This window comes from Telmatherina bonti (genome assembly GCF_933228915.1).
Source record: "Telmatherina bonti genome assembly, chromosome: 8".
Lineage (NCBI taxonomy): Eukaryota > Metazoa > Chordata > Actinopteri > Atheriniformes > Telmatherinidae > Telmatherina > Telmatherina bonti.
The window spans coordinates 15,239,860-15,266,008 of NC_136626.1; the positions used below are offsets into that span (position 1 = coordinate 15,239,860).

The 26,149-nt window shown below is 38.4% G+C and overlaps 1 protein-coding gene across 1 annotated transcript in view; it reads right to left on the bottom strand.

Moving 5' to 3' along the window:
* The window catches only part of lrp8 (low density lipoprotein receptor-related protein 8, apolipoprotein e receptor), a gene marked incomplete at both ends in the record, with an annotated part of 154,989 nt that overhangs the window by 28,379 nt on the left and 100,461 nt on the right, over nucleotides 1–26,149 (bottom strand). Inside the window, 5 exons of the mRNA XM_079245435.1 lie at nucleotides 6,852–6,977; nucleotides 8,498–8,617; nucleotides 12,028–12,150; nucleotides 12,611–12,733; nucleotides 16,483–16,857. Coding sequence (XP_079101561.1) covers nucleotides 6,852–6,977; nucleotides 8,498–8,617; nucleotides 12,028–12,150; nucleotides 12,611–12,733; nucleotides 16,483–16,857 — 867 coding nt within the window. The remainder of the gene's footprint in view (nucleotides 1–6,851; nucleotides 6,978–8,497; nucleotides 8,618–12,027; nucleotides 12,151–12,610; nucleotides 12,734–16,482; nucleotides 16,858–26,149) is intronic.

Here is a 26,149-nt window from a genome sequence, read left to right on the forward strand (position 1 = left end):
AACTTTAAGTTAACAAATCTAACTCCTAAATCTGCAACCCAATCATGCCTCTTTAATTTAATTTTCTATTCTATTCTATTCTACAGTCAGACGCTTTTATCCAAAGTGACTTACATATGAGTGAGAACAACACAAGCACAAAATTAAACAGTAGAGGACATCGTAGGAAGATGCTAGTGGACTGTCCGCTTGGATACAGATCCTTGCATGAAGTGATATAGGCTTTTTTTTTTATTATTTGTTTACTCCCTTCCCACCATATAATGTCACCTATGTTACAATACAAAGAATTAACATAAAGTTTGTTGCAAAGAACTTGGCTAAGTTCTCCAACTTTCCACTAAATACAGCTATACTAAGTGTTGAAGTGCTCCTTGAGAAGCTGAGTCTTCAACTTGCTCTTAAAAGTAGATGGGGACTCTGCAGAGTGGACAGAGTTTGGGAGATCATTCCACCATCGTGGCACAACAGAGGAAAAGAGTCTAGTGATTTAGTCCCACGTTGTGGTGGTAACATGAGGTGTCTTTCACTGGTGGAAAGCAGCTGTCGAGAGGGAGTGTAGGCCTGGCTTAGGGCGTGAAGGTAGACGGGAGCCGTTTGAGTTATTGTTTTGTAAGCCAGAAGCAAGGCTTTGAATTTGATGCGTGCTGCAACCAGAAGCCAGCGAAGAGCGATTAGCAGCGGAGTGACATGAGCTCGTTTGGGTTGGTTGAAAACCAGACGTGCTGCGGCATTCTGGATCATCAGCAGAGGTTTAACAGAGCATGCAGGCAGACCTGCCAGTAGGGAATTGCAGTAATCGATGCGTGAGATGACCAGAGCCTGAACCAGAAGCTGTGTCGTATGTTCTGTCAGGTATGGTCTGATTCTCTTGATGTTGTAGAGAGCATATCGACAGGTACGGGCAACTGAGGCAACATGGACCTTAAAGGTCAACTGGTCATCCACCATGACCCCAAGATTCCGGGCAGCAGGCGTAGGAACATTTAATACGATATAGCCCAATCATTCATCAGCAGGTTTCCTCAGCCTTTCATATGCCACTGCACAGGGAGAAAACATTACACTCCTTTAACTGTTGGGATGCAATAATTTTCCTCCGATGAGTCGCTTTGCAACAATCAATTTTACCTGCTGAGAGAAACACCGAGATAGGAATGAAACAAGAAAGAGTCTGGCAAAAGTAAAAGTGATTGATGCAGGTATCATCGTGGAGAATTAAAGGGTTTGAGGATCTAATTACGATGGAGAAAAAAGGAAAAGAAAGAAAAGACAAAGGCACTGATCAAGTGCTGCAGGGTGCAAAACTTTGCTCGCTAGAGTGAGACAGCAAAACTAGGATGAGAAGGAGATGCCATTTTTAAAAGCCATGTATAATTACTAACAGAGACTTTTCTAAATTGTCTTTCATCCATCCCCATGAATCTCAATTCCAGGACAACATCCCTTATCCTTCATCACTGTTGTTGCTGCAATGATGCAAATTCAAAGGCAATGTTACTGTTTTCTGCAGGTTATGGAACATAATCTCTGCTTTGTACTTCAGATCAGCAACATCCAGCTACCTCAACAAGAAGATACTCCTCTAAATGTATTTTATCAGCACTGCAACTTCAGGGATGCTGCGTCCTGTTAGCTAATTAAGATAAACTTGTAAGTGATAAATATGGGCTACGGAATGCTGATCTGTTCTGCAGCAGCACTGATTTGTCTAGCACCAAACCAAACACTTACATTGCAAGAATAGCAAAGGAAGAAGTAAAATCAACCCGAAAAATATGAGTGGTGAGAAATTTTACTGCCTGACAGAATCATCCAGATGCAGCCTAAGTGCATGGAGCCACACTAGGGGATGCAAACAGGGTAAAGTGTCAGCGGCACGCTAAAGTTTACTACTGTGAATAGCTCAGCAAGCAAATGATGACATGGTTTCCAAAGGCAGGAAATTGAGGATGAGTCACCTTCTTAAATATTTAAGCATAGTAATTTAAAAAAAAAAAATCCCATTAGCTTCATGAAAACCAGAAAAAAAAGTTTGGTCACCTTGCAGTGTTTGCATTTTGTTGTAGGTAATTAATGTAATCGGATAGTTGTTGAGCTCTGTTAAAGGAGAATTTGTGTCCATTTGTATTATTTATATTTAGTGACCATTTTTGGTTTAGGTCAGTGGCATGTGAGGGTCATGTTGTAGACTGTGTGGCGGAATAAATTTGTAGTTTAGGGAATGCTATTTTCTTTACTCTGCTCTCTGATCTCAACTTCACTGTAACTTCTTTCGATGGTCATTTTTAAACTTCTGGAGCAACATTTAGGTGTAAGAATGCAGAAAACCTTTCCGTCTCATCATAACTTCATAAAGATGAGGCCGACTGTGTGTAAATAACTCCAGTAAATTTTCCAAAGGTCTTCTGCTCTGTAACAAAGGTTTTGATTTGCTCTTTGAGATCCTTAAGGCCTTAACTTGGATTTTTCTATTGCTACTAGTTGTCATTCTATCATCTATCTTTTGCCGCTTATCAGGGGTCGGGGTGAGGGGGCAGCAGCCTAAGCAGGGAAATTCAGACTTTCCTCTCCCCAGCCACATTTGCCAGCTTATCAGGGGGGCTCCCAAGGCATTGCTGGGCCAGCCGAGAGAGATAGCATGTCCTGGGTCTTCCCCAGTGTCTCCAGGGATGTGTCTCGAACGCCTCACTAGGAAGGCGTGATTTCTTACTTGTATGGTAAACAGTATGTGTAAATACTTTATTAAAAGCCCCCATCTGCTTTACAGGCATTAAAGGTGGAGTGTGTAAGATTTTCAATATTTTCAAAATAAATTAACTAATAAAATAACTACAATTATAACTAGATAGTTTTTTTAAACATGTAGGTTCCAGTCTCTCCATATTTGATGCGTTATTAAATTACAAGTTTAATTAATGACAAATGACAAAAATCACTCTTTTTTTTACTGGTAGGAAAACATTTAAGAAGGGTCTTTGCCATTAATTGAACTTGAAATTTAATAACGCATCAAATATGGACAGACTAGAACCTACATGTTTAAAAAAACTATCTAATTATGATTGTAGTTATTTTTTAGTTAATTTATTTTGAAAATCTTACATACTCCACCTTTAAGTATTCAAATTTCCCAACTGTGAGAAAGCGGATTTTAGGAAATCATTGCTGCTGATTGTTGGTTTCAAGTAGTCAGAGTATTTACAAAGTAAATGTTTAGAATCTTTAGCTTTTCTTTTCACTCTAAAAAATTAGAAATAAAAGCAGAAGGTTTGAAGTAAAGTTTGCTAACTTTATGTAAGAAATTTAGACCATGGATACACTAGTTTTGCACATCCCAGTATGTCCTAAATGGGGTCCACTGTAGGTCTGCTACAGTATTTGCACAAATAAATACAGACCATGTTTCATACAAATTTTCTGTCAAAAACTTGTGTAGAAGTTTGTTAACTTGTTAACACTCATTAAGATGGCCCACGTCTTTGTGTTTACGACTCACACAAAGAATTAGAAGAGAATAATAAATGTTTGTCAATCTGCATCCATTTTAAAATGCTTTTGACAGCAAATATGTTAATTTCTAATAATACTTCTAAAAAACAAAAACAACAAAACCAAACAATAAACAAAGCAATAAAGAAAAAAACCCCAAAAACTTTGAAGAGTTTGTGATCAAACCACTAACTGAGGTACAAACTGCTGTGGGCACTGTGGCTGGGCTATGGATTTGAGGGAAGAAAAGGAACAAAGGACAGAAACGGAGGTCCAAGAAAATATTTGGCGAGTCATTGAAATCAAGTTTGTTTATTTCTTCTGCATCTGCAGCATCTCTGGCTTTTATCAGCCAGTTAGTGTGTGAACAACTACTATGATGGCACTGCTTTGTCTCACTCTTCTTGTCCTCACTCCGTCACACTTCATCAGCTTTCATTTGTTCCTTTAAAGACCTTGTTGGATGGTTTTAAATTTAAAAAAAAAAAAAACATCCTAAAGTACGCTCTGGGTGACTCCACATTTCTTCTTATTCATCTCTCTCCATCCATTCATACATTTACTCATGTCCGACCCTTTTTCTACTCTTGTTTATACAAACAATCATGACTCAAGTCAACAACCATGTCAGTGAATTAACAACCATAAAAGTTAAAAATAATATTAATAAAAAAGAACAGAATTAATTTACACAGATCAAGAAGTAGATTCACTCAGTTTTTAATTATTTAGGGAATACTGATCACACAAAGCTGACACCAACAATAGATCTAAATATAGAACAAGGTGTGTGGTCATTTTGCAGTCTGATCTCCAAGATAATCCTGGAACTTTGAATGTGTCACATCTCATCAAAGAATGCAACATTGCATCTAATAAGTCATTCAGCGGCAGCACGCGTCTCGGCATGAACGGCCCGACTCCTCAAAATAACTACCGGTAGATGTACATTTGTGTGAGCAGAATCGAAAGGTTATATGTATGCTGATTTCTGTGGGTGTGCATACGTGTGTGTGTGTGGGAATGAGTTTATGGACAAATGCAGCCTCATTAAATCCACATTACCTCAGCTTCACAAAACAGGCATCTCTTTATTTATCTTCCCATCTTCTCAGCAAACAGACTTTAACAAATGATAATCAACAACAATCCAGTCATATTTCAGTCTCTATTCCTTTCTGTCTCCTTTGCCGTGCTCTGTGGTATCATTAATGAGCAGGGTGGTATTTATACATCTGTCCGTCCATCTATTTTTCCCTCTTCTCTTCTTGACTGTTCCTCCATCAAACAATGTCCTTTGAATTCCAAAATGAGTTGTTCACTCATCCGAACAGCAATAAAGATTCACGCAGAGAGACACCAGGCAATCAATGGCTGGTTTTTAATGTGACTTAGCTGAGGAGCGATGATTTACTTTCTGCTTTAAGCACTTTCACTATCAGACCAGTTTACCTGATAATGACCGACCCTAAAACCATAATCACTACTAAAACTTTTTCTTTTTTTTTCTCAGGAGAGATTTTTATTTGCTGTGCAAGTCTGTGGGTTAAATGTTTCATTCCTATCATACAGGTCAGAAATTTAAATACATTTCAATATTCAGTTTGAATCTATCTGCACATATTCATTTTTATACCCAGTTATTTGGTCAGTTAAATGTCCCTGCGGTGGAATTTATACATGGTCCTTTCATGCATCGTATTTATAACTCTTGTCCTTTGCACCATCTTTTGTTGTACATATGTGAAAATATTTAAGTGTGTGGTTTTTTTTCCCCCACTTATTTTGGTTCTGTGTATACCATAGACAACAGTCTGTAACACTAAATTTTCCCAGTAAGGGATGAATAAAGTCCATCTAATCATATCCCATCATCATGAAGGCAGGGCTTTCAACATTCTGAAATAAATCCAGTGCACAAATTATGATTTATTGTTGATTTCTGGAATCAGAATTAGGAAAATTTAGCAAAATTATACATACAAGACACACAATTTAGGGTTCTTTGACCTCCTGTAAGAAGTCATGTCTGAGCTAAACTTAGAGGAAGTGCAGCCACTTTGTCCATGTCTGGAAGAGGACCCAGACTTTCACCCCCTGCTGAGAGTAAATTGCTTCAGATTGCCACAAACAACCAACTAACCTCCGAGGAGCATGACTGAATTGGAAGCTGCTGAAACACCTGCATCACAGTTGTCTGTCATGAATTTAGTTCCAATAAAAAAACAAAACAAAAAAATATATATATCACAGACCCAAAATCAACATCTTAAACTAAAGTTTGCAGCTGATTGCACAGAGAAAGAAAAATCCTATTGGTGAGACACTTTTGGGACAGGCAAAAATATCAAGAGGCTGGGCCACAGTGGATAAGCGTGGGACATTCCATTTCACATACACACACACACACACACACACACACACACACACACTGCAGATTGTCTGCAAATAGTGTGTACATATAGTTAGTATAAGGTTCAGCAAATGTCAGAACATGAGGTTATTCTTCCTTTAGAAACAGCGCATGATGTAGATAAAATACTGACTGTGCACCGTTCATAGTGGATTATATAAAACACTACATGTCTTATTCTTGCCTAGCAGGCAGCAAAGTGGCGTTTTAAATAGACAAGTGTTTGCTAACGCCATCACTGTTGGTATTAAGTGATGTTACATGTAGATTATAAATACACATTAAACTCAGCAACACTAATCGTTAAAGTCACATTTAACAAACTCTTTTAAGAGATCATATTAAAAGTCCAAGGTGGGACTAACTTAAAAAAACAGCTCTGCAGCATTTTTCCCCTTCATGATGAAGGAATATCCTCTTTCAGTAACAATCTTACTTAGGAGCCTTGAGGATGGGATTTTGTTTTCATTCCCAACACTGCTTAAGGTTCCCTGGTACTCGCTGCAGGGCACGGACCCCGTCTGCGTCCTGCAGCGAGTGCATGCCCCTTCCTCACACAACATCCTTCTCCTGACACTCCAGGGAGAGCAGAAGCAGTTGGTGGAAAACTTGTCATTAGGACTGCAAAGAAAGATGGCAAATATTTATCTTTGCACAGATTGCTGTACAGGCTTCGCATACAAAGCAAGCCTCTTTTTTTTTTTTTTTTTTTTTTTTTTTTTTTAAACAGAGTCCCACTGTGTGAGAATAGAGTAGGACGTCACTGGGTAGTTAGGGGTGCTGGAATGGATGAGTAATTGATGTTTATACAAGACTGGGTCTCAATGTGTGATTTCTCCTAAGTGTATGTGCACCCATGAATACATTTTGGTGAGAACATCTATCTGTGACAGTGTGTGTCTTAACCTGTGCAAATGTGTGCGAGCATGTGTGACAAATGGCTTACCCACAGCTTTGCAGGTCTTTGAGGCAGGATCCATCTCATAGCCTTCGTAGCACTCACACTTGTAGTCTCCTTTGTAGTTGATGCAGATCTGACTGCAGGCGTCTGGGTTCTCACACTCATCTATGTCTGGAGACAGATAAAAGGACAGATATGAAAACATAAAAAAAAAAAAAAAAGCATATAAGTGTAGATCAATGCAGACATTCATTTTTTGTGTTACTAGTTAGAGAAATAAGTAATAAAACAGTCTTTTCTTATAACTTGGTCATTAATAACAGCACAATAGTCACATTGTAGAACATGCATCTTATCACATACCATATAATACCAATAAAAAGATGAAATACTTTCTGATTAAATGGAATCTACTTAGTTTTAAGAGTAGATTCCATTTTACTGGTAATCTTTTCAAAACAGCAAAGTTGTGAACGGAGGGATCTGCTTTATAAAACCGATTTCTCTCAGATAGAGAGAAATAAAGCACCATCATGCCTTGTTGAACAAGATTCCCCCTGTGGTGAGAGGGGTTCGGTGGTTTGGTCCTATCTCACTCTCCCTGCTCTCCTCAGAGACGTGGACACACAGAGTGGACCATCTCTGCAGCTGTCTTTCTCCCTGCTCTGACAGGCCTGCTGTGAGCTTCCACCTCTAAATGACATTCGGCATGCTGTTTTTCCCCAAAAGCTGCTTACTGAGCAGCGCTGAAACAGGACGTGGCTGTTTACGCCAGTGTCTGACACCCATTAAAGAGGAATAAAGAAAAATTCCCTTTAGCTTTCCTTGTTGTGCCAACTTTCCATGCACATAATCATGCTTTTTATTCTAGAGATTAATTCCTTGCAAATAAACTTGCTAAGGTCAGACAAAAGAAATTTCCTTATTTTCAAATAACACACCGTGTCCTGCAGGGTAATGAATTACTGCAATATGAAGCAGACCTAAAGCTCTAATAAAATCAGTCTATGATGAAAAACAAGTTAAACCAATTTGTGTAATAAAGGTTTGATTGATTTTATGTGTATTCCATAGTTTTCTCATCACATTCTTTGTATGTGAATGTGCTGCACCTTGGCAACACACTGGTTTGTGAATATTCTTAATTTATCTGGGACTGTGTACGGGTTCATGCTATCTCCAAATAAAAGCACCTTTAAGTTGAGCTAAGCTTAAAACAAAGGTCAGAATTTATTTCAGACAGAGTGAATGCATGTCATTTAAAAAAAAAAAAAAAAAAAAAAAAAAAGTAAAATAATAATCTATTTTGACCATTTCTACCAGTCAGACACCAGTATCTTCTTTTACTTAAGAGCTGTGTGAAACACTTCTAATGATCTTCTTTGTATTTAGCAAATGGACAAAACATCCTCATACACACAGACAGACCAACAGATACAATCAATGGTTTTCTCCCATTAAATAAGGGAAAAAAATACAACTTAAAATATGTAAAAATAAAAATCCTAACTTTGCTTTTGGATTGTGTTTTACTAAAAAGGGGACAACCTTTAGCTTGTACAGCTTGAAAAAGAAGAAAAGTCCCGTTTGGCTGGCCCACTTGGGACAACACGACGCTGCACATAAACATGATAATTTTTCTCTGAATTAATGCAGTTTTGCTGCATAACTTTTTTTTTTATTCCCTTTACCTCCACAAGTCTTTTTGTCCAGAAGTTTGTATCCAGAGGGACAGTCACACTCGTAACCAATTTTCCGGTCCCTGCAGACGTGGGAGCAACCTCCATTCTTGTCTGCACACTCATTCAGACCTAGAGCAGGAGGGCAAAGGAGGGGACAGGGATGTCATGAGGGGGAGGGAGTAAAGAGGAGGTGAATATTGATTAAATAACTCCAGCAGTTTTTTTGGACCTAACAATTCCGCCTGTGTGGCACATGGAGAAAAGAGTTGCAGAAAGACAAAACGCTGCAGACGGTGTGTGTGTGTGTGGATAGTTTTCATTCACCTGGCAGTCAAGATAATTCTGCATACCTCAACATGTGTATTTAAAAAAAAAACAAAAAAAAAAACCACACAGTAAGCTTAAAACCGTACAAGAAGAAACAGTATGTGTGTGTGTGTGTGTGAGTGTGTGTGTTTGTGACATATTTATGTGTGTGTTCACATCTCAAAGTCACCGACTTAGCCAGAAGCTCCTGGAACTGATCCCTTCTCACACGGGGATCCTGGTCTGCACCAGGTGACACACCACTGTAATGCTGTAAGCTTGTCCTCTCCTTCATCCTTTCTATTCCTCCTATTTCCCTTTCTGTTTTTGAAGAACAGATTGGATCCTCTCAGTCACCCCCCCCTTTCCTATTCGTATCCATTTCAGTGCTTCCACTTATCCCTTTGTCTTTCAATCACCCTCCAGGGAGTTGAGAGAGATCGCCGCAGAGAGCTAAAGCTGGTACTTCATTACCGATTTACATTAAAGATTTAAGCTTCAAGGCTTCAGGTACAGCTGTGAGACAGACAGGAGGAGAGAAAGAGACGGACGGCAAGATTAGAAGTCAAGACAGGCTGAAAGGCAAAGAGAGGCCATCATTTAACTAAAATTAAAGCTGTTATTCACTGTCGAGCCTGTCTTCTTTTTTTTTTTTTTTTTTTTAACTAGAAGTGACATCAATTCAGTTGCAGTTTTGTCAAATAAATGCAGCAACCTGTCTATATCTGTACGGGTCCATTCTAGACCACCTCAGTTTCCTTATAGGATCAACTTTTTTTGAGGAAACAAATAGAAAGAAAAAGAAAAACATGTAAAATTTGACCCAAAGTACCACAAACCTTGCCGAAGGCTTGAAAAAGTCACCTTCAAAACTGGTAATGTAACTTTTTTTTTTTTTTTTTTTTACTTTGTTCAGATTCAACCGTTTCCGCAGCTGATTTTAAGCAGAGGGAGCTCCATACCTACAAGGTTTTTTATTCTCTCCTCAATTCTGCGCATACTAAAGAGATATTATCAAAATAACTCATGGAAATAGACGTTTCATTTTTGTATGTGAGGAAATAAAGTGAAAGCAAAACAAGCATATCCTCTTATATGAACAAATAAATCGATGTGACTCTAGAGGAAGAAGAGTTAACTGGAATCTGAACCTATAATATGTAACCATCACAGACCTCAATGCTTCATGAAAGACTGTATTGAAAGCATGCAGTCATCTTAAAAAAATAAAAAATAAATAAATAAAAAAAAAAAAAAAAAAAAAATAATAATAATAATCATTATAACTGTTATTGTTTTAGTATATTTATATTGTCATAAATAATAACAGATTCTCTAAAAATAACTGCAGTAATGCACAGATGATTGTACTTAACATCAGTAATCTAAATGGCGGCCTGTGTTATTACGGCATAAATCCATCTGCTGGAGGATCAAAGACGGCTGAAAGGGCAGCATGCTCACATATAATTTCATACACGCTGGAATGACAGGATCGCTCCTCTTCAGAGAGACGCCGTACTGTAAGCGAAGGGCAGTTCCTTAGAGCGACTTCACACACTTCATCTTACACACTGACTAGCATCGATAGGAAAGTTACTTTAACTGCCATTACATGGGGTTCATTAGCTTCAAGGATTTTATTAACAGGTGGAGTTTTCTCAGCTTCTGCTCTGTGTTTGCATTGCATCTCATGTGAAAGTGTGACTGAGGACTGCAAAGTGATAATTAAGTACAGTGTGTGGATAATCTGTGTGGCTGCAGTGCAGTCACGTTTCCATGCCCAAGACTGCTGGAGTGGGCAGCGTTGCTCTGCTCTTTGATCATAACAAGGCAGCAGAGAAATGTGTTGATCTACCCTGCCTTGATCAAGTGAATTTACTTCTAACATGGAGAGTGATCACCCACATGCGAGTTACTCTGAAACTACACTAAAACTTAAACTAAAAAGATATGGAGTCATTATTCCAAAGAAGCAGCTGATTTTTTTAGGTTTCATTTGTGTCAAATAAAAAAAAGAAGTCAAGGTATTTACTGTTAGGCCCGGCTGACTGACAAGACAAGGCGGCAGTGGAAACAATGAAACGGATCATTTCACTTGCTCAGGAAGGTAATTCAGCTTGTGAGAGGGTTTTCCAATGAAACTGTGTCTGAAACTTGGAAAATGTGCAAAAAAAAAAAATAAAAAGGTTAGGAAAGCAAAGTGATAAAAGGAAAATGCAAAAGCATTGGGACAGGAAACTAAACCATATGCAACAAAATGCACAATAAACTAATGGAGAGAAATAGGAGTCAATGTCTGTGACTGAACTGCAGCAAACAAACTCAGACAAATGGCAACCCAAAACTCCTAAACAAACAAAAACAAAAAACCAAGGTTACATTGTGCCAAGGAACAGCAGTCACAGACTGTGGACAAGTGAAAAGTGATATTTAATGATGAATAATGTGTCTATACTGTTAAGGGAGGTGATGCGGGAACTTCTGTAAAGTATAAATGATGTACTTTTTGAAGTAAACATCCATTTCTAAAATCGTTATTGATGTGGGGTCGATGTAAGGTAAAGGAGAAGGGGAGATGACAGAATTTACCCATGCAGTGAACTCTCAGGTTGACTTTTGGGAGGATAACACATCTTGCCACGGAGCAACTTTTCTACAAAAACACTTTTGGCCAGCAAATGCTCAGTCTCAATCTGAATGAAAATTTAAGATGGGAATTGATAAAAAAAAATAGGCTCCCTCCTGTAAAGCTGATGCGTCAACTGCTATACAAAGCTGGAAGCTAGAAAATGATTGATGTATAACATTGTTTTTCATTAGTGAAATCCATGCCTCAAAGAACCGAAGCTGCCATAAAAGCCAGAGAAGGCGACTAATTGCATCTTTTTGGTTCATGATTCCACTCTTTTCCCCTCATGATCGAGCGACTCCACAACATTACCCACACTTGATCTGGAAAACAGTTTGCAATTAATTACAAATATTTTATCATTCTTTTTCCAGTATATTTTGTCTTTTCTTTGTAGTAGCAGAGAGGCTGAAGAGCTCCCTCTCCTCCTCCCTGTCACCATATACAACATAAAACAGATGTTGAAAAGAGTGAACACATAAATAAAAGCACTAAAAACATCACAAAAGGTGAGATTCTAAAGTCTTTTTAAGGAACTGAATGTTATTCAGAAGACTGACTGAAGTATCTTGCTTGGCAGGATGCAGAGAAAAGGTCTTACCACAATCCTTCATCGGCTCATCGGACCAGTCCTTGCAGTCTTTCACACTGTCGCACACTTTGCTGCTGTCAATACACTCCCCATTCTTACAGCGGAACTTTTTAGGCCCATCACATTTTGTTACTGTGGAGAGGACACAAAATACATTTTTCTGGCTGCATTAAGCCACTTAAAGCTAGAAACATGCAATCTTTTGAGAGTACTATAAAAAGGGGGAAAAAAAAATATAATGTCTAAAATGACCACACAAAATTAGTTTAAACTCATAGCATCATTTGTAAAACAACTGCATTTAAGCAGGTTTTTGTATAAATTTACCGCACATTTACCAACAATACTAAACCAATTGGTTTTATCATAAGTAAGGAATCAGAATGGTTGCAGCAAACAACACAATCACTTTAGCTTGGTCTAAATATAAATCCATCAGTCAAAAATATCCCATGACATTGTAGCTGTCTTGCGTAATTGTCACGTATAGCAAACGTTTTCCTTGTGTTGCAGGTTTTTTTTCAATTGCAAAACACTGCATGGCGTTTTGCCGTGTTAATAATCAGGGAGCTGTTTTACACGTGACACTTACCGTTGACACAACCGGCCTCATCGCTGTAGTCTGGACAGTCATGGACTCGGTTACACTGTTTCGTGCCATGAATACAGGTACCATCACCGCACTGGAACTCATCCGGCCGACATGTAAGCAAAGCTAGAAGACAAACAACACAGATGTGCATATTAATTATATACATCCATCCATTTTCATTACTGGTTGTTCCAATTAAGGGTCGTGGGGAAGCTAGAGCCTATCCCAGCAATCACTGGGTGAACTGCTGGTAACACCCTGGGCAGGTCACCAGTCTTATTTATATATCCTTTATATATATATATATATATATATATATATATATATATATATATATATATATATATATATATGTATATATATATATATATATATATATACATACATACATACATACATATATACATACATACATACGTATATACATACATATATACATACATACATACATACATATATATATATATATATACATATATATATATATATATATATATATATATACACACATTCTTATATATATAAGAATTGCTATGTGAAGATGCGGAAAAGAAAATCTAACTGCTCCTTTAAATGAAAAGCCAGAGAGGCTTAGATAAGAAGCATATAGAACAAAGCAATTTCAGCAGAACACACAGTTGACTTTATTTCTTTTCCTCTACAATATCTTTTTTTCAAAGGTTAGCTGAGTGCAGTCCAATCTAAAAGTGATCAATAACACCAAACTCTTAACTGCCCACAATGTCCTGACAATATGAAAGAAAACCAAGCAGTTAAGTGTCTGGGAAAAACTCACATCCAGGAATCTGCTGAGAAATTGTAAATGTGCAAGTGTGCATGCAGACATTTGCTAGTGGCTGCTCGAACAGCGGAGGGCAGATTTATTTAACTCATTTATCTTTTTAATCGGCTGCTTAATTATTAATGTGTTGTGTTTTGGACCAGCTCTGCTGAAGCGTGGAGCCAGACGTGATCAATAACCACGGAGACTGTACAAATCTGTCCCACAATAACTGTAACAAGAAATAGAGCCTAAAACACGGCCACAAACGGACTCTGTGTGAGCCAATGTGTGGTCTACACATACAGATACATGACATGAATAAGCATAAATTTCCCCTGCAGCGGTTTTTACACAAGCAAAGAGGGAAGGTGACTGGAAGAGCTTATGCTTAATAAGAGCAACAAAAACACAGAATTGTTAATGCTAAAAACAAACCAAATGTTGGGAAAATAATCCTACCGCATCACAAAATGAGACAGTTCTTTTAGCCAAATAATTGGGATTTGAGCTCAGCTAATGATGATAATTCCCTGGATGAATAGTAATGATTACGGACTGCCATCTGCAGATGTTTTGGGAGGAGAGAATTCCAACTTGTGACCAAATTTCATTTACATTAACCTCAGGTAACCTTTCAGGCAGTCACTTGTCTCAGCGCATCTTTGAAATAACAGAAGATTACCGGGACAGATGTTTCAGATAAGATGGGATAATAACGAAGGGGTGGGTCTGTGGGAATGTGGAGAAATTGACGGGATCGAGGGGGAGGAGGGAACAAACTGGATGCATGCCGTGATTCTCACGTCTCATTTACACTAAAACACTGAACCGCCCTAAACCACACTAGACTTATTTACATTACACAGACATTGAAAACTATTACACCTTTCTTTACACAAACCCTAAACAACACTATGTGAAGATGCACACAGACTCACACAAACATATTCATGCTTCATTAACAATGAGGAAAAAAGGTTTAAATGGTTATTTATCCATCTTAGATATCCAGAAGCAAGCACAAATGTAAGTTTTTAAATATTCAGAGCATCTTCTCTGGTTCTCCTTAGTCAGTAATCTGCGCATTTATTTCAATCAAAACAACACAGAAGGAAGTATGGATGAAAATTTAATAACGTGGAAGGTTCAGGTCTCATTTATGAATAAAAGAAAACCTGTTTTCTATGTTTTTTCCTCATCAAAATATTATCTTTTAACCTTAGTCAACTGTAGTAATACGGTCACATCCAAACCTACCCAGTTATGCAGTGTAGTGACAGGGAATGTGGTGAGATTGAGGCCAGGAAACAAGTATAACAGAGAGGAGCCAGCCATCTGTAAAGTCTTTATCTCTTAAAACAGACATTGGCATATAGGTATGCAAAATCCATCCGTTTAAAGTTTTTTTTTCTATTTCTGTTTTACTCAGTGCAAACCAAACATGCTTGAGTATCAGGTAAAACAGCTGAACATATGAAAAAGAACATAAATGAAAACCTTGTGAGTCTGTCATGCAGTGTTTGGTCTCCTTTTCTTCTGCAGATTCTATGAAAGACACCGTGCTGGTGTTAAAACTTAGAGTTAATAAGCAGAGCAATTTATTTTGAGATTTTCAAAATGTATAATTATTTATTTACAGTGATTTTAATTTGTGTTAACAAGTCACTTTTAAAGAGGCAGTTTTGGTGTTGGTCAGCATATGTTGCTCATAATACTGACAATGTGGTCTTAGCTTGCAATAATACTATTCATGGTAATGTACTTTACTGATGTCAAGTGTCATGCCCTAACTATCTGAATCAGGAGTCATGAATTACACAAACTGCTTACCATCGGCATCGCTGTGCAGGCAGTAGCTACACAGCAGCAGCAGCAGTGTCAAAAGTGTAAATACTCACTCTGCCGTGACACAGCAGTCAAGCAAGGCTCATGCAATGCACACAGTGTGTTAAGCTACTTCACAGTGTGAAACCGCCTTAAAAGTATGCATGTTCTTCATGCAGACCATGTAACCAAGTGCTTGGATCTCGCTCAGTATCGGGAACACATTCAGTGTGACTGTGCTTGTATCATGTCTTACATTTGCTGTCATCTCACTGAGTGGTGTGTGGGAGTGTGAACAGACCAGATGGGGGTCTTGCTAAATGAAGGACACTTACTTCCTACGCATGCATGTACACACACACTCACAGGACGCAAATGGTCAAACGTGGACTGAAGAGGTTTACCCTCTCCGCTTGTTCATGTCACATGGTTGCATAGCAACACACTCATGGATCATCACGATACAGTTAGCACTGATCTTTCGATAGTTATTTGGTGGCAGACTTGCCACACAGTCTTTGATCACCATAAAAAACAGGGGAGCGTCTAAGTAAAGCCCTTAAGTTGAGGAAAACCACACATACACTCCATTGTTCCGTTGCACAACATCAATAAATGCAGCTGCATTACTGTCGGTACACATAAATCATCTTCATTAAAGGGTTCAGCTTGTGTTATTCTTTTATAATTACAACACAAACCAACAATGAATTTACCCTCCAAACAAAACAGATGTGCACAGAGCAGATAAATGTGCACATATGAACTATAACATAACATTTGGAGGACATATTTTATCATTACAAACAAGATAAATACAAATGTTAATTCTCAGGTTATAAAAGCAGTGAAACTGCATTCCTCAGGATGTGTACTGACATGAGAGGAAGTCCTCTCAGTCTGAAAAATTATGAAACAAATAAATAATGTTGTGTGTACTGCTTCAAAATAGCCTTCATAGTTTGTAGGTTTTAAAAAGGAAATACATCAAAATGAAAGAATCTTCTGCTGGGTTTCTCTTTTCACTCAGAAAGTTAAGTGTTAGGTGTTGTGTGGCACCGGAGAAATTCTCAACCATTCTGTTGTGGCATGGACTATTCTTGTTAGCAGAATAAATTTGGTCTGTGAGAAGTCTGTTTGATAGAACTTAAAATAACAACATCGGTCCATTTTTGTTCTATTGAGTCCCACCCTCATTAACACACTTATTTAACACACACTCATCAGCACAACCACAGAAACAACATATCCGCAGCTGACTTACGACAGTTCGCCTCGTCTGATTTATCCTTGCAATCCGCATCGCCGTCACATTTCCAGTTCATCTGCACGCACTCTCCACTGCCACACTGGAACTCGCCGACGGGGCAGCGAGGTTTCTGAGGCTCCGTCCTCCGGCTGCAGCGCTCCATGGACTCGTCGGACTTGTCCTTGCAGTCCGGGTCACCGTCACAGCTCCAAAGGGCAGGGATGCACTCGGAGTCGTTGCAGCGGAACTCGTGCTGGCCACAGGTGGGAGCGGAGCATTTCTCCTCATCACTGGCGTCTCCACAGTCGTCGTCACCGTCACAAACAAAGATCGGCGCCACGCACTTCCCATTACGACAATGGAAGTCTTTGGAGGGGCAAGCTTTAGCATCTGCGAGAGGGATGAGACAATCCAGTTTTTCTTTAACATTATCAACATTTATCAGCCGAAACACACAAGTCATTCTTCTTGCACAACATCGAGTAAAAAGCTGCCATTTAAGCGATTCAAGTCAGCTGTAACAGGAAGCACACATTCATCTGAACTCCTTCTGAAAGCAGCGTACGTGGGAGTAGATCAGAGAACATAAGAGTTACTGAACAGATGACGTTAACTTATCCCTGCATTTATTTCAAACTCCGTCGAGGGGTCCAGTTATATGCAGCAGTATGTCTTTCCTTCCGTCTCTGGAGAATGAGACGCTGCTTCTGTTGAACGTTTGAGCTAATGAGCAGAGCCCAATTGCAGAACTTCCTCTTTCTGCTCCCCAGCTTTTTTTTTGTAAATGACACCAGTAAAAGTGAGCGTTTGATTGGGAAGAATCTTTGGTCTGAGGAGCACTGCTATGAAGAATGTATTCCCTGGAAGACAGAATATTACTTGGCATGTTATGAAACAAATAGAATGTGTGTACAAATGTGATATTTATAATATAAAACGTCACAAGAAGAAAAGGGGGGTTATGGCAATAGTGTTGTGGATTTTCATTTAAAATTGCACTGTTTTTATACTAAAATGAACAGATAAACAATGTTCGCTCCAGGTTGAAAGCATACATTTCAGCAGTAGACCAGAGTTAGGAAATTAGTGTACAATGAGTGAAGTTGGGACACAGCAGCAGGTGTCTGCGGCAATGAGTTGTGTGTGAAAAGATAGTCGTGGAAACTGCCTTTTCATCAAAGTTTCTCTCGTCAGTCCCCTCATAGTAACACAAGAAATGTGACAGAAATCATCAAAAGTGTGTGATAAAATTATGTTTCTCAGCTTATTGTGTTTTGTTTGGGTGGCTTTAAGCTGGTGTGTATGGAAAGCATTTACTTTTTGCCACATCAAAGCCCTTTTTTTTGAAGATGAAACCACACTGGATAAATAAATTTGCTTTGTGCGTTCTTCCTCAGAAAACCTGATGTTGCTGTAGCTTCATACGGTCTTTGGTTTACCTGCCCACACATTGCACCAAAAGGAAGCAGTTATGGTAACAGGCCATTCGGTTCCCTGTTACTGCTAACACACTCATCACACTGACTGAGATTTAAGCAATTTAATTAACACGAGCACAATCAGAACATCAGCAAGTTTCCTGCAGAAATTTCCCGTGGGTCATTTAAAGGGTGCAAACATGGGGGTGAAGAAATATTTTTTAGATATATTCCATACAAACTCCAAGAGGCACATTATTCTCATCACATCTATATAAGTACTTTAATTAATTCCTGAGAATAATTGATGTACCTCAAGTCAGGTTAAACATCTTTGTTTTTCTACTTTACAATGTTGACTCATTTAACAGATAGAATTGGTCTTTCAGGTGATGGCTATAAACAGCAAGACTGGAATAAAAGGTTGATAGTATGGTTCCCACTGGGGTCCTTAACACCAACAAAAACAAAAGGTTTTGTTTCTTCTATCGATTCCTTTATTCTTTTTTTTTTTTATCTTTTATGAAATAAATACCAGAAAACCTATTTATTTTTAATGAGTAAACATGGAGTAGAGATTTCCAGCGGTGGACAGTGAGATACACATTTATTTTGGCTATTTTTTTTCCACAGTGTGGCATTTCCAACCCCCTGACATATCAGACTGTAACCGAACGATCAACTTCAGAAGTCAACAACCTGAGTAACTTTGATAAGGCCCATGTTGTTACTGTATACCCAGATGACTGAAGGGCAGCTAGCAATCCTTGAAGGGTAAGTGCCTTGCAGCAATGGTTTAAGGAGCAACAAACTGCAAATCTGCCAGTGAGAGTTGGGTGATGTGTGCCAACAAATCTGATTCATGTTGGCTCCATCTCACAGCTTGCAGGACTTAAAGGGATTTACTCCTTACATCTTGGTACCTGATAACACCAGGTACCATTATATAAAGACTCGTGCCGCTATTGGTGGGAGCTATTTCAGCAGCATGCAAGGATCAACAACAACACTAGATGAAGGTTGTCATAATGTTTTGGTTCCTCCGTGTGCATTCATGTGCTTTAATAAAGTCAATCTTTGTCGTTGCTATGTAAACCATGCTACTTGGGATTTTCTGCTCCTACAGAAACTCATAATACTGTATTCAAACTGGAAAAAAAAAAAAAAATCTTATTATTATATGACCAGAATTTCCCATATAAACTCATGCACTCGGTTTCTTTCGGAAACCACAACTACACACAACAACATTGTGATGCATTTTTGCAACAACAAAACAATGTTTTGGCAAAAAAATTTCTGTTGTCCCACTTTAAGGCTTTAACAGCCTACTCTACTGTTTGGCAGAGCAATTTTTTTTTTTTTTTTTACAAACTACATTAAATTCAATTAAAAATATGTGGGAATAAACCTTCCACTTGATTTAGGTATGCAAAAAAGCAAGTGCTAGTCATACATCTGCAATTTCAAATTTTGAGCATTTCACTATTATCAACAGTACTCTCAAACCATAGGTTAAAAAAAGATTTGAAAAAAGAAAACAACAAAACAAAAACAAATTCTTATTCAATTCTATTAATATTGTCAAAAAAAATGCAGAAAAAAATCTTCGTGCAAATTTTCATGGGTTAAGAGAAAATACAGCAGTTATGAAGATTTAATATTACATTACTTCCATTAGTTTTTCTAAGCACTGAAACTAAACACTGTTCACTAGAGTGGAAATGCTAATATTTTTATCTCTTAGCAGTCAAAAGCCCTATTCAAAAACTTCAAGCAAGCTTCGTTTTCAGTTAACTGATCACACAACTGCATCCAGGTAGAACATGATCTGCTGTAAAGTATTTCTGCAGCATGATAACAGTCCCAACAATGATTTTGATGAAGTGCTGTCTTCAAAAACAGAAGTAGTAAGGAATCTTGTTACTGAGAGGAGCTCTTTTTCTACAGAGCCTGCATGTCAACATCACAGAGTCTTTCTACAATTACAGAGAGAAAACAAGAAACAGAAGCAGAATAAATGCAGAGGAGAACTGGGGGAAAGGATTCTAAGAAATCTAATGGCTTTTTTTTTCCCCCAAACAGTTGATATGATTACTCGTCCATCTATAATCAAATCAAACTTTATTTGTATAGCACTTTGTCATATAATATGACACCGGATTAGTCGAAGCAGGTTTAAATCCATAATTTGAAACAGAAAAAGGGGGATACTGAAACAGAAAGAGATATCTGAAGAGAACTTGGGGGAATAAGTTTATTTCCAAATGTGGCAAATGTATCTATTCCAACCATAACCATGCTCAGTCCGTATCAGCATACAGTAAATGGTTGATTTAATATCAGGTAAAGGGGTGAAGATGGTGAGATAGAAAAAATACTGCACAGAGATTATAGTCATCAAACTGCACAATGGAAAAAAACCTACATTTTTCCATTCTTTCAGTGTCTGCTACAGAGCTACACTCTTGACTGTTAATTTAACACATCCATCCACGAGATTATTTTAGCAATTACATTTTAAACAGGCAATCAGTAATCTGTACCTGATTAGCCTACATCTTGAGTGCAACCTTCCCCCATAGGTGACTGTGTTTAACTTGGGGTCAAAGCTTTCTATCCATTCATCCCCAGACCCACCACTGGACAGCTAATAGATGAAGTGGTGAGATAGGGACCAACTCATTCACCTTGATCTGAAGGACAATTGAACCCTCTTCCAGTAGAGACCAGCAAGTAGCAAGTAGTTATGCACGCACACACACACACACACACACACACACAGTCTGAGGAATGAAATATGCAACCTCAACAGAAACACAAACAGAGTCGCATATTTAAAGATGGACACTAAAACAGCCAAACTAATTTGATGCAAAGACACCGCATCCACATACACACACTTGACCCCACAGCTCTTCTCTACGAGTCGCTGACTTTAATGTTTCTGGAGCGAGGAATCCAATCAGACTCCGGTCTAACATGTCAGGCACTGAGCCGTGATGTACATGTGTGCACACACAATTTCGACCATGTTCTCTCACACACACACACACACACACACACACACACACACACACACACACACACACACACACACACACACACACACACACACACACACACACACACACACACACACACACACACACACACGTCTTCAAACCTCAGTTTGCCATGTGCACTTGCGGAAATGCAAGCTGAAAATCACAGGTAGGCTTTTAACAACCAGGAGTAGTATAAAATAAGTAGCCTGCTTCGCAGCACCATGCTGCATTTAACTGAGCGGAGCAGAAGTGCACTCTCTCCACAAACTCCTAAAAGTGAACAATACCTCAAGGCATCGAGGCGGTTGGTAGGATTAATGGACCAAATAGTAGATTAGCAATATCATCACTAACCACATGGAATATCAGTGAGTCTGATACACAAATCTGTATTATTGCTGTGTTACTGCTTATAGTACAACCAGATCCATGATGGTGATTGCAAACAAATAATCTGCTATATGCTAACAAGGTATAAAGAGGGAGATGGAAATGGTTAAAAAAAAAAAAAGGAGGGAATTAATCTGGAGGCACATACAGCCGAACCAAAATATACCTGCCACTGTGCAGAAGTTGGAAAAAGTGCAATAACATAAGAACATCTCTTTTCACAACACCAAGAGTGGTTGTTTGTCACCAAACTAAGGAGTACTAATTTTTAAACGGTGTCCTTTCTCCATCATCTCACCAACAAGATGGCTGTGTGCTTCCAGTCTTCAAAAGTCTTAACCCCTCTACATACAGTAGCTTGGGCCTAAACACGGAGAAATAAATATGAAAGAAAGAAAGCTTCTTATTTTTCTGATTTTCTTAAACATATCATTGACAACACAGTGTGCTGAAACTGTGTATGCCCCTGTGTGTGTTTATGAGAGAACAAACTCTCTTTATATGAAGTTCTCAGAAAGTGTTTGTATTTTGGCTGTAAAAGACACTGAAGCATCAGGACAACACACACACACACACACACACACACACACACACACACACACACACACACACACACACACATACGCACATGCATGCAAAAACCAGACAGGTGGTCTCTGAGTTTGCAGCTTTTCAGCTTGATGCAACATAAATGTATTCTTATTTTTCTAATGGAACTGACAGGGAGTAGAGATGAAATTTCAAATAGATTCATCACAGACTGACAAACAGGAGTAAAAAGGGGTTTAACAGGCACAGAGTAGACAGTGCATGTCTGAGGCATTAGTGGTGGGAACATCATCTCATATGTCAGTTTTATGCTCTGGTACAAAGACGGGGGAAAGGTAGCGCTCATGGTCCAGATATTTACTCATATATGTAGCTGAGAACAGTAGTACTGTTGCGTATACAGATGCTGTCAGCTACTGTTGAACTGAGGTTTCTTACAATACACTTACAAAAAACATCTGTTAAAGTGTTTCCAAAATAATTTAGATTAAAGTCCAGCTATATTGTTCTTTGAGCATATTATAGTATGAGTGTGTTAAAAGTAGACAAGTGGATTTTATTATTAAAAATATTTGATGCTATTTAAAATGAACTCCAGCCTTTGTCCAGATCTGACTACAGTTACATATCAATCTCCAGCAGTGAGTGTTTTACACTGCAATTTAAATAAAAGAAAAAAATTAACTAAATAAAAATTATTATGAAAAAAAAAAAAAAAAAAAAAAAAAAAAGCATTTCAACATCAACACTTCTAAGCTTCTAAACTGTGTTTTTTCATCCATACTTGCTTAAACTGTGCTAGCTCAGACTAAAAACATGTCAAAGTGAGTGTGAAAAGCCACTGAGTCTGATGCCTTGATGGAGCGTGGCAGCAGAATCTGGGGAATCCCGGTGAAATGGCAGCTTAGATGAGAACACAAAATGGAACCAAACTCAAAGAGACAGTGAAACTCTCTGTGTTACCTGATTGGTATCCACCGGGGAAAGAATTTGTTAACCACCTTCATGATGAACGGGGACTATGGGGATTGTGCACTCATACACTGAACATGCAAACGCACATCCCAACAGGGACAGCACACTGAACGAAACAGGATATTTCAAAGGCTCAATCACAATGCCACCTGACAGTGGCTTAGAGCTGAATATTAACTGCTTTACAAGCAATAACTGGAGACTGCGTATGTGTGTGTGCAGGTGGAGTGTGATGAATGTCCTTGAGTCTCTATTTATGTGTAGATGGAATATAATGTGTATTGTGGGCACTATTAGCAAAAACATTTTGTATTTCACAAGACTATAGACATATAATGTAATGTAATGACATAGCCATCACTGCATTCTCATGGCTCCTTACAGTCTTAAATCTTATCAGTATCCTTGTCCCCTAACACAAAGTGCTTGAATATGCCTGTCTGCACACCTTTGGGAAATTGTATTCCCTCCCATAATCGGCAAATAGTAAGTCTACGAATATATTAAAAACAAGATACTGTGATTATGTGCAATTATTGCATCTCAAAAATGAATATATAACTATGGCTTTACTGTGGATACTGCATATTAATGACAAGATTACCATTTTAAATGGCTTTGTTGTAAAAGAGCTGCTGGTTGTCATGGCTGATTTCTCCACAGCTCAAAGCTTGGGACCTAAAACTTTGGAATATCATGTCGGAAAATCATAGCTGCAACAGACAGTAGCAGATTAATGAAGGCTGAGAGCAGGTTGTCAACCTGCAGGATGTGATTATCAAAGTTCAATTATATAAAGATATTTCAAATAACTGTGGATGGTGGATACACAGCTGTCAAATGTATGAAAGAATAAGAAATTATTATTAATTTTTTTAATACGTTACAACTATAACTGAGTCCTTTAAAGCACTGTTGAGCAAACTTTTTGAGCCACCACCCCCAAGGTAACATACGTTGGAGTTTGTGTTCCTCACTACCATGCAACAACTGATTAATTGTGTTATGTCAAATGGGTGAACTTGCGGCTATCCTCTAAATGTAATGCTGGAAAATTGTCTGAATCTTTATAAATAAAGATGATAAAATGAGTTTTGGTGATTTCGGCTCAGCTAGTCGAGGCAGATGGCTGCCCTCCCTGAGCCGGGTTCTGCCGGAGGTTTTCTTCCTGTTAAAGGGGAGTTTTTTCCTTCCCACTGTTGCCGCGTGCATGCTCAGGATGGGGGATTGGATCGAAGTCTTGATTTGATGCAATCCGTTGGTTTCTATTATAGGATATGTATGAATTGGCTCGAAATGATGTGTATATTGATTTGTGTATGTAAAGTGCCCTGTGACAACATTGTTGTGAAGTGGCGCTATACAAATAAAGTTGAATTGAATTGAATTGAAATGCAAAGATAATGCATCTACATGCCCCAAATCAGCTTCTCTTGCAGAGATAGTGCCAATTTCTGATTTTTAACATGGCATGTGAACTAACTTTGTTGTTTGTGTAATGGAGTGCTAGTCACTGCGCGGCTCACCGACTTTTGACTTGCGGCTCATGAAGCAGCCACTGGCTTTCTGAACATGCTATCTAAACAAGTCATAATGACCCTCAACGGTGCAGTTCTAACTACAAATAAGAGCTGCAGGCTGCTTGTAAACTTTACTGTCGTAACGGCCCTAACTGACCCTGTCAGAGTTGCCAGTTTTGGCTAATTTCAGCTGCACCGAACTCCGCCAAAGAGCTGCTCTGTTGGTAGCTCTGTATATATATTGAAGAAAAAAAACACCCACATTCTGGAGGCATTATTGTATTTTCACCATATACTGTTGCATAAGAATACCATTACACTGTGCAATATTTAGGATACTGATTCCTTGCTAACAAGCTGAATGTTACTGATTTGGCAACGTAGCAGGATCCGTAGCATGGGAACGTTTTTTTGGGGGGTGGCGGCTCTCCTCTTGTCTATGTATATTGAGTGCGGCTCTTGTTGAATTAACATGTGTTAAAAAATGAAATTGCTAATTTTAAAAATGTATCTCTGCATTGATGGTTTAATTTTGACAGCCTTGGTAAAAATCCTTAATTGACTTGATAAATGTAGGCTACATATTTGTTACAATTTTCTGGTGACCCAGGTGAAATGACTTCACAACTGCCATGGGGCTCCTGACCCTCTATTTGGGAACCACTCCTTTAATGAAGCTCTAATGAACTTTAACAGATTTTTCAGTGGCTAATTTGCCATCTATCTTACATCCAAGCTCTACTCTTAAGCGTTCTTTTATCAGTAAATGTCAGTCTTTTTTTTTTTTCTTTGATTCTCCTTCAAAAATGTATTCTAGCAATTTTTATTTATAAGCCAAGGTATAGTTTTGAAATAGCCAGTACGCTGATGTCCATTTATTAGAAGATAGCGTGTGACACAGCACATTAATTGGATCTCAGCTATGCACTGAATCATGTGTCCCCAAAGAAAATGTAGTGTAGGTTCTAAGCATCACGATGCCTCTGGGCAATGACAGCTCCAGGAATGTACATAACAAATGCCACTGTGCCATGAAAATGAGCCAGCAGGAACACTAGATACAGTTGTATAAGTACAGCAGATTTCCTTTAGTTGTAGATTCACTAGCTTGTGGCTACTAGCTACTAGCAAACAGATTCAATCAAATAATAGTGCCAAAACAACAAGAAAAAAAATATTGCCTAAAAAACTATCTACTTAGTCTGAACACTCCAAACAGTTAAATCACGCTTGGAGCTTTTAAACTTAATTATTGTTCCTAGTTTCATTAAAGAATACTGTGATTGTTCTACTAACACGCAGCATGATTTGATACAGAGAAACACCTGAAAAGTTCTTTCAAAAAGGTGAAAACAGTCATTCAGAAAAAGCAATAGAGCATCACAGAGTATGTAAACCTCTCAAAAGTCCTGCATGTTTTAGATATTACCCTGCTGCAACACACCTGACTGTAATGAAATGCTTCCCCAACAGCTTGTTGACAAGTTCTGCTGATAACACATTCATTTGAGTCAGATGTGTTGACAGAAAAAAGCATCTAAAACCAGCAGGTGTGTGCTCCATGAGAAGTGGAGGTTGTGAGGCCTGGATTTTCCTGAAAGTGTCCCAACTATTTTACTTTAGCTCCTGAAGGAAAACCTGAAGCCTGACAATGTAGATCTGTTAAATTTGTGATGAGAATCCAGCTACCAATGGCGCATTTATCAACAAGAAGCAAGGCCAAGAATACAACAAAAATCCTTCCATGTGGATGCAGTACAGCATGCAGGCCTAACTTTTGTCC